The sequence below is a fragment of the Protobothrops mucrosquamatus genome, unplaced genomic scaffold, assembly GCF_001527695.2.
Source record: "Protobothrops mucrosquamatus isolate PMUCROS unplaced genomic scaffold, P.Mucros_1.0 scaffold_226, whole genome shotgun sequence".
In the NCBI taxonomy this organism is placed as follows: Eukaryota; Metazoa; Chordata; class Lepidosauria; order Squamata; family Viperidae; genus Protobothrops; species Protobothrops mucrosquamatus.
The window spans coordinates 1,144,641-1,154,645 of NW_015386302.1; the positions used below are offsets into that span (position 1 = coordinate 1,144,641).

Below are 10,005 nucleotides of genomic sequence, written 5' to 3' on the forward strand. Positions count from 1 at the left end.
TCAATGCCAATTATGTACACCGAGTGCCACTATTGTCAGTAGAATTAGAACTAAGGTGTTTAATTTTTCCCTACTCATTTTCCCTATTCATTTCAGGAAGAGCCTCCTGGAAGTTCTGAGCAAAGACCAGGTTGAGGCTAGTGGTGGCCGACAGAGGCGGCTGTCCATTATCCCTCACCATGATGACCAGCCTCTGCTTGGTAATGTCTCTAACCAATGGAACAACCTCATCCAGAAGCGGAGAATGCTCCAACACTGGAAGTTTTTAAGAAGAGACTGGACAGCCATTTGTCTGAAATGGTGTAGGGTTCCTGCCTGAGCAGGGGGTTGGACTCGATGACCTCATTATTATTATTATTATTATTATTATTATTATTATTATTATTATTATTATTATTATTATTATTATTATCTCTCCCGTTTGGGAGCCAATGATGAAGAGTGAGGGCTCTGTGGCCTGCAGGAGATGAAAAGAGAGCCAGGCGTTGTGTCCAGAGTCAGCATCCACAGCCACGACTTTTGTCACCAAATAACCTGAATCGGCTGAGCGAGGCACCACCTCAAAGAACGATGAACCCTGAGTTGTCTGGGAAGGGTACAGGATCTGGGGAGTATTATCATTCTGATCTAGTACACACACTTTGACCATGGCGCTATTATTGAGAGATGGAGAGCCTCCATCCTGAGCTTGAACTTGCAGCTGGAAGTCTCTGAGCTGCTCATAGTCAAAAGATCGTTGAGCATAGAGAGTTCCAGTCTCAGAGTTAATGGAAACGTAGGAGGAGAGAGGAAGGTTCTTGACGTTGCTGTTAAGCATGGAGTAGGTGATTTGGGCATTACGACCCAGATCTGGGTCAAAGGCCTTAACTTGGAAAATAGATGTTCCGGATGGGTTGTTCTCAGGAATATAAGCGACATAGGAAGGTTTTTCAAATGCTGGAGGGTTATCATTGATATCTGAGATTGGTACTAAGATGTTTTTATCTGTGGAAAGAGGAGGTGTGCCTTGGTCTGTGGCTGTGATTGTTAAGTTATACACTGGTGTTTTTTCTCTGTCAAGGGGGCCATCTATGAGGAGCTTGAAGTAGTTATCTGATGATGAGATCACCTGGAAAGGTACAATTTCCCTTAGGTAACAGGTGACTTCCCCATTAAGTCCAGAATCTCTTTCGTGGACTTTGATGAGGGTGATCATTGCTCCAGGCAGAATATCTTCAAGAATGGGGCTGGACAGAGATGTAGTAATTACATCTGGAGCATTGTCATTCTCATCAAGAACCTCAATTCTACATTGCAATGTGCCACTAGTCCACCTCCATCACTTGCCCGTATTATCATCACATAGCTTTCTCTGTCTTCAAAATCAATACTTTCCTCAAGTGAAATTGTCATTTGTATCAATGGATTGTCGTTTGTATCAATAACATTGATGTCCCCGTTTTCACTGGACATCCTCTATCTGAAGCTATAAGAATCAAGTGGTGTGTGTCCTCCTTTTCCCTGTCCAACGGCTTTTGCAAAATCAGTTCTGCATATTTGCCACCATCTTTGCTCTCTTTCTAGTTTGAAATACAGGATTGAGCTCAAATGATAATCTTGAAGTGAGTTGATTCCAATGTCCTCATCTTCAACATTTCCCAGAGCAAATCAAGCTCCTGGCAAATGAGACTCACTCATTTCGAATTTTATATTTTTTCTTTGAACTGTGGGACATTATCATTAATATCTAGGATGAAAACTTTTATGGGGAAAATATTTAAAGGATTATGTGCCACAACCTCTAGTTTCAGGATGCAAGTAGATAATTTTCCACAAATCTTTTCCAGGTCTATTCTGTCATTCACACATAGATCACCATTTTGCTCATCCAGAATAAAACATTGTTTTTCTGAAGAGATAGCACGCTTTTGACAGCAGATCAACATTCAACCCTAAATCTTTAGCAAGGTTCTCCACAAAGAAATTTTTTTCTGTTTCCTCTGAAGGTGGGTACTGAACCTGCTCAGGTACCACCCAGCTGATCAAAGAATATAATAATAGAAAAAGTACTTGCCTCAAATTTGGTTCCTGTATTCTGGTTTTATATTTTGCTTCCATCCTCATCTTTTGTTTCCTCTTTTCTTCCTAATTTGTTTTCCACATAGAATTCCCCAGCTAACCCAATATTTTACAGTAGGATCATAAAAACAGAATCCTTTGTGAAGCAGCTTTTAACATAATGCTTTCTACTGCATCTCCTTGCCCATCAGCTGAAATATGGAAATGGTTTGTTGCAATACTCATCCATGCAGCGCCCTTGCTGTCCAACAATGACACTCAGAGTCCATATGAAGAATTTCACTAATTTTGCTCTCTCTCGAAAGATAGATAGATAGACAGACATAGTAGATTAGATAAATAGCAAAGAAATTATTCTAAACTCTGTTTTCATTATGGATGCTCAAAGAGCAAAGCCCTGATTTTTTATGACAAAAACACTACAAAATTCTATAGTCAATTGAGTTTTATTGTACTGTTTATTGCCTTGATGCAGATTCTGAATGCAGCTATTGTATTGTATTGTATTGCATTGTATTGTATAGGTTTGACAACTGTTGATCTTTTATCAAGTTTTCAATTCTTTTCAGAGAGTTTTCATTTAAAGCTATTTGATTAACTTCTTTACCTTAAGAATACAATTGTGTTGTATTTAAAGATGTTTGTATTACATTGTTTTTTATAAGAAAATACCTGATTACAGAACCTGTAATACAAATTATCTTCTTTTCCAAAGAATTGGAATCAACAGCAATTATATACATTTAGTTGATGAGCCTCTGAAGGCTTTATAGTAAATGATCTCATAAATTCCCCCTTTTTTCAACAATAAAATAGAGATCAAAGGGTTTACAAATTAGTTGATTGAGAAAGATAGTCCATTCAGTTAAGAACTGATGAGGATTATTAAAAATATTCAGTTAAGGGAAAACAGATCTTGAATTTGTGAAAAAGACAAAACTTGATTTTCTTGGTTTATTTTAGTCAATATAAACTGATGACCCAAGCAGGGATATTTTAAAAGGAACTGCTATCATCAAACTTTTTCCTGGTTTGAATATTCTTTTGTTTTTTCCTCTATTGCTTTATATGTACAGTATTCTGAGAAAACATATTTAGATTGAAGGTGGGGAAAATATAGCATAGCACTGTCATTATGTTAACATTTAAAAAGAAATAAAATTAACCATTATTAATACTTTAACATGAGTTGTAAAAAAGCTTCCTTAATATTGCAATTATATCTCTAAGCTGCCAATCCTTGCCTTCCTTGGCATTAAATATATATTCATAAACTGTCACTCTGAGGTTCCCTCCAATGTATCCTTCTACCCCTACCGCTCAAATCCCTCACTCCTCACATTTACTTCCCTCTAGAAATATAAACTAGGAAGAAGTGCCTTGCATTAGTGTGCTTTAAATGGTAGTTCTAATATCATAATCATCACAATCAGCAATAAATCATGCCAGGTAAATACAATAGATTTTCAGTGAATTAAATATGTAAGGGATCATTTTCTTTCTTTCACTAAAATCATCAACTGTGATTGGAAAAAAAATTCTATAAAAATGTCACATTCAAATTTTGATGAATACCATCTCAAATGATCTTACTCCACATCAGGTTCAGGTAGTTGCTGAGCTGCTGCCTAAATTTTAGCATAAAGAGAAAAAGACATTCCAAAAAGCCTCTTGGCAGTAGCACAGAACACAGAACAATAAGGTTGAAAGGGACCTTGGAGGTCTTCTACAGTAAATCGTAATTTATTTAGAAATCTTATATATTCATTCCATTTGTTGAAATTCAATCAATCAACAATAGAATTGCATCCTTTTTCATAAATTGGTTGATTGGAGAGAGAATAAAAATATTTACTTTAGAAGTGTGAAATTAGATTTTTCTGAAAATTCTTTCAGAGAAAGATATCATGGGAGTAAAATTGGTATAATACTTGGATTCTGTTTACAGCATCCAAGTTTAGGATCACACATAAAATGCAATGATTTCTGTAGGATTTTTCTAAAAAAGATTTTCTAAAAAAGATTAGTATATGAAATGTGTAATTTATTGTATTTTATTTCTTTCCTTTTATGATCTCAAGGCTCATCTCATCTTTCTGCAAAGGGTGTGATTCAGTTATATTCGGAAGTTTATACTTTTTGAGACAGTAAATATTTTCTGTATCTTAAAAAGAAGCAAGGAATTGAATAAAATAGGAATATTGAATATTGAAACTATCTTCTCCTCTTTAGTAAGAGTAGAATCACCTTGTAGTAACAAAGAATTGGGCTCAATGGAAGCCTGCTGTAGTTTAAGTATATTTGTGCAGTTTCCAATTGGAAAAAGAAGCTGATTTTTCTGAGATTCTGTAGTCAGCGAAATATCATGACAATAAGACTGAAACAATGCTTGGACTCCATCAATCTTCAGAAACTATGTAACAGGAACACCACAGGTAGTACTTCCACTATCACCTAACTGAGAAAGTTTTCACCTGAAATGTCTAACTGCTAAGAAGATGAAGAGAAAGATAAAGAATAAATAGGAGATTAAAGCCACTGCAATTACTAAGTAAAATGTGAGATCTGACTGTGAATCTCCAGAAAAAAAAACGTTGCTTAGTTCAGTCAGTGTTAGGGATATGGTCAGCCAGTACCATAATTCCTCAACAATTCTTCAGATCATCACAGAGAATTCTAGGAGAACTCCACCCTATTATACATTCAATCACAGAAACTCACTGGATGACTTTGGACCAGTCTCATCAACCCTAACTGATAAGTTGATAACAGTGGGAACCATAGAAAAATGAGCATTATGAATAGAATATCAGTACAAGAGGAAATTAACCAGCCTTATCATATCACTAGAATGAAACAATGGCAAATAAGTAGATCTATACGATAGATGTAACATTCTGCATTCATTCTGGAACAGTGTTCATATCAACAGTATGAACATTATCCTAACAGACATCAGGACAAAGCTGAAAGATCCCAGCAGAGTAAAAACAAAATGTTAAACATCCAGTATTAAGATTCAATAGACAGAAAAAACTGAAGGGAAACCACTGTTGAGATAAATAAAGGCTTATTGGATCAACACAACACACCATTAATCTGAAATATTAAACTCACCTTAACTAAGATTTGCTCATCATTCTTCAAGTTTAAATCCCCATAGGCTACGATAGGGTCACTTGCCCCACAGGTTAGAGGTTGATTGGTCAGAGTATTTGAACAGTTTTCCTCATGAAAATTGCAGTGGCTTTTTCTAGAATCTCTGGTGAGTGAAATAGTGTGGCAGTACGACTGAAGAAAGGCTCGGACTCCATCCATCCCAACAAATTGTGACACTGGGACACCATTAAAATGTACACTTCCTGACTCTAACAATTTTGAATTCCTCCATCTATACACTCTAATTGCCAGTAGCACAAGGAGGAAGGTAAAGAATAAGCAGGAGACAAAAGCCACGGCAGTCACTAAGTAGAAAGTGAGGTCTGACTGAGGATCTACAGGAGCTGAGATGTTGCTCAGATCTGAGAGAATTTCAGGGATGTTGTCAGCCAGAACCACCGTGAGAGTGACCGAGGCAGAGAGAGGCGCCTGCCCGTTGTCCTTCACTAAAACCACCAGGATTTGCTTCAGGGCATCTTTCTCCAGAAAAAGCCGAGCAGTCCTGATCTCACCAGTGTGCAGTCCCACAGTGAAGAGCCCTGGTTCTGTTGCTCTGATCAGCTGGTAGGAGAGCCAGGCGTTCTGGCCAGAGTCTGCATCTACTGCCACTACTTTAGTGACCAGGTAACCTGGCTCAGAAGAGCGAGGGGCCAGCTCTATCCCAGTGGAGCCATCAGTGGGAGGGGAGGGGTGCAGGATCTCTGGCACATTGTCATTCTGGTCCAGGATGAAGAGAGTCACTGAGACATTAGAACTGAGCGATGGGGAGCCTCCATCCTGAGCCTTGACCTGGAACTGAATCTCTTGAATCTCCTCATAGTCCAAGGAGCTTAGGGCATAAACGGTCCCTGTCTCAGAATTAATGGAGAGGTAGGAGGAGAGGGGCAAGTCCCTCATTTGGCTCTCAGTGATGGAGTAAGTTATTCTGGCATTTTCTTCCCAGTCTGGGTCACTTGCTTTGAGGGAAAAGGCTGAGGCTCCTTTTGGGTTATTTTCTAGAAGGTAGGAGGTATATTTTGATTCCAGAAACTGTGGAGGGTTGTCATTTGTATCTAGAATCTGGAGAAAGATTTCAGTGACTGTAGTGAGTGGTGGATTTCCATGATCAGTAGCTGTAATGCTTATTTTATAATCCGATATAAGTTCCCTATCAAGATCATTGCATGTTACCAACCTATAGAAATTATTGAGAGATTTTTTAAATTGGAATGGGAAGTTATTGGTAAGTGAGCATGTGATCTCCCCATTGATTCCAGAGTCATCATCTTGTACATTAAGGAGGGCAATAACTGCTCCTTTTGGTGAATTCTCAGATATAGTATTGATGAAAAATGATATTGTTACTTGAGGTGCATTGTCATTAAGATCCATTACAATGACCAAAACTTTTGCCCAGTCACACAATCCCCCTCCATCCTCAGCTTTCACTTCAAATTCATGTAAGGACGATTCTTCATAATCAAGATTCCCCATAATACTTATTATACCAGATGTTGAATTTAAAGTAAATATTTTGGAATCTTCTTTTGTGATTTTTTTGAATGAATAATTTATCTCTCCGTAGAGTCCTTCATCCAGATCAATAGCTCTTACTGTAAGAATTGTGAAGCCTTTAAGAATGTTCTCCTCAATACTGACTTCATAGATAGGTTGGCTAAAAATTGGTGCATTATCATTTGCATCCAGAACAATGACTTGGATTCTAGCGCTTCCAGATTTCACTGGTTCACCTCCATCACTAGCTGTGAAGATTAAATCATACGTTGATTGCTGTTCCCGATCCAGATGTTTTTTCAGCACAAGCTCACCCTGTCTGGCACCATTTGCTTTTATTTGCATATCCAGAGAAAAATGACTATTACTGGTAAGTTCATATCTCTGTATAGAGTTTATGCCCAGATCTGGATCTTGAGCTTCAGGTAAAGGAAATTGAGATCCGAGAGTAGATAATTCACTGATTTTGATTTCATGTTTCCCAGGTATAAACTGAGGAGCATTATCATTTATGTCTGTAATTTTCACTTCAACCCTGTAAATCTCTATCTTGCTCTCAATAATAATCTCAAAACTTAAAACACAGTTCTCTGCCCATCCACAGATTTTTTCTCTGTCTATTCTTTCAGAGGTTTGTAAATAGCCATTGTTATAATTCAAAGCAAAATATTGAACCATACCTGTCCTGGTTGCAATTCGTAGTCCATATTCTGAAAGATTATTGCCATCTATTCCCAAGTCCATTGCAATGTTCCCCACAAAAAAACCAATTGGTGTTTCTTCTCTAATAACATAATGAATGTTCCCAGAAATTGCTTTCCAAACGAATATTGTGATAAGGCATTGGAAGATCTTCTTTTTATAGCTCTGCAGCCTCTGTGTTTCTTCCATTGTCTTTACAATCTGACAAATTCCACAAAGAAGTTGCCTTCAGAACATTCCATGCAATGTTATCTCTTATATATTTTGTCCGGATGTTTCAGAGAAATTGCAAACGCGATGGTTGGAACTTTGAAACAATTTCACTACCAAATAGGCGAACAGCGACACCCAGAGGCTCTGTAGAAAACTGTAACCGATGTCTGCCATAATATTGCTTCCATGTTTGCCAGCATATCATTTTTTATGTGGATGCTGTGCTGAAATTTGCCTTTCAGTTTTTCAAATATTTTTTTTCCCTGCAAAAGAAGTTTCTCTTTTTCTACCTTACTCTTAGGATGCTTCAGAATTTCTGTAGAATTTCTTTTGCTGGTGGTTTTGAATTTACTTTAGCTTTGGAATTGGTAACACTTCCATTATGAAAAATGCCAATGGAAGAAATTCCTTCATTATTGCTTGTTGGGAGATTTCACTGAAATATGGGAAGCCAGGAAGCTGCAGATTCCTGGAGAATTGTTGCACAATGAACATATATATACAGCTATCAGGCTATTCTCTTTCAGGGTAAGCAACACTGGGCAGAGTGCAGAACAGGAGAAAGAAATAGATAGCCAAAAAAAAAAAAAAATTAAACACAGAAGATAAGAAAAATAAAAGAAAATATACCCAACTGCTTTACTCTAGTATTATTCACTGTACCTTTTACATAATTTTTTATTCTAGCAAATTAATCTTGCTTCTACTGTGTTCATATACTGATTCGTATATATCTTTTGATATTTAAATTTCTCAGCTTTCCCTTTTTAAAGATCTCCTTGACTCCAATCATATTGAACTCTGTAGTTTCTTTCAACCTATTCACTTTTCGTTCTTATATTTGCTTTGCAATTTGATCCTCATTCCATTCAGGTCTCTGTATGATCTTCTTTTGTGCCAGCCCATCACTTTTATATTCAGTTAATGTTCATTCAGCACCCATTCATTTTTAAAACCTGTATTTTCTTGTTTTAGAACATAGAATAACAAGGTTGGAAGGGATCTTGGAGGACTTCTAATCCAACTCCCTGCTCAAGTATGAGACCCTATACCATTCCGGACAAATGTCTGCCTACTCTCTTCTTTAAAACATCCAGTGATGGAGCACCAGAACTTCTGGAGGCAAGCTGTTCCACTGGATTAACTGTTCTCAGGAAATTTCTCATTAGTTCTAGGTTGGATCTCTCTTTAATGATCTTCCACCTGTTACTCTCTGATGCCTTGGAGAATAAATTGAGCCCCTCTTCTCTGTAGGAACCCGTCAAGTCCTGGAACATTGCTTTCATGTCACCTTAGTACTTCTCTTTCTTACAATAGACATACCTTGCTCTCTCAATTATTCATTGAATGGTTTAATCTCCAGACCTCTTAACATCTTTGTTGGTCTTCTCTGTACTCTTTCCAGGGTCTCAGCATCTTTTTTCTATTGTGGTGACCAGAAATGGACACACTGTTTCACTAATGCGATATAAAACAGCACTATCAGTTCTTGTGATCTTGATACTATCCCTCTATTGATGCAGCCTAGGACTGCATTGGCTTTTCTTGGCAGCTGGTGCACACTGCTGGTTCAGAACCTTACTTTTCTCACCATTAAATTGCATTTTGTTGGATATGACCCAATGTTGAAGTCTGTCAAGATCCTTCTGTATTTTGAGTCTGTCTTCTAAAGTGTTAGCTATTCATCCCAGGTTGGTGTCATCTGCAAATTTGATGAGTTCTTCTTCTATCCAGTGGTGGGATTCAGCTGGTTCGCATCACTTCGGCAGAACCGGTAGCTAATTTTTTGTTGCCCAGGCCCAGAATGGACTTCCGGAAGTGGCATCCACACAGAGAACCGGTTGTTCACATATTTGAATCCCACCACTGCTTCTATCCCTTCGTCTAAACCATTTGTAAAAATGTTGAAGAGCATAGTACCTTCAGGTACCCCATTGCATGCTTCCCTTCACTTAGATGTAAGTTCCATTGAGGACTAGATGCTGGGTCCAGTTGGTCAGGCAATTGCGAATCCATCTGGTGGTGGTACTGTCTATCCCATATTATTTTATCTTACTGAGAAGTAAGCTGTGGTCTACTTTGTCAAATGTTTTGCTGAAGTCTAAAGCTTGATTTAGACTTGTCCTCAAATGCACATAGGCATTGATGGATAATACGCTATGAAGAGGTTGATGAGTAAGTTAGGTTGCAGAGGTGGCAGACAAGCCGACTACACACCTCTTAAATTATGTGTTGTGTGGAGAAGCTCACCCTGCATGCTGATTGGTTGAACTGACTTCCTGTTCTGTACTTTGTTGTTTGAGTGCCCCCTACCCAGAAAGTTAACATTTGCAGAAGTATAACTGCAACAGCTCTGCAATCTTTTCTGAATGACAAATG

The 10,005-nt window shown here is 37.9% G+C and overlaps 1 protein-coding gene across 1 annotated transcript; it reads right to left on the bottom strand.

The window, feature by feature from the left end:
* Positions 1-70: 70 nt before the first annotated feature.
* LOC107299315 (protocadherin gamma-A6-like) lies at positions 71-8,176 on the bottom strand. The gene is given in 5 exon segments (XM_015828679.2): positions 71-249; positions 409-1,287; positions 1,290-1,453; positions 3,652-3,686; positions 5,140-8,176. Coding segments are annotated over 5 exon segments (3,720 nt in total). The 5' UTR covers positions 7,603-8,176.
* Positions 8,177-10,005: the final 1,829 nt, after the last annotated feature.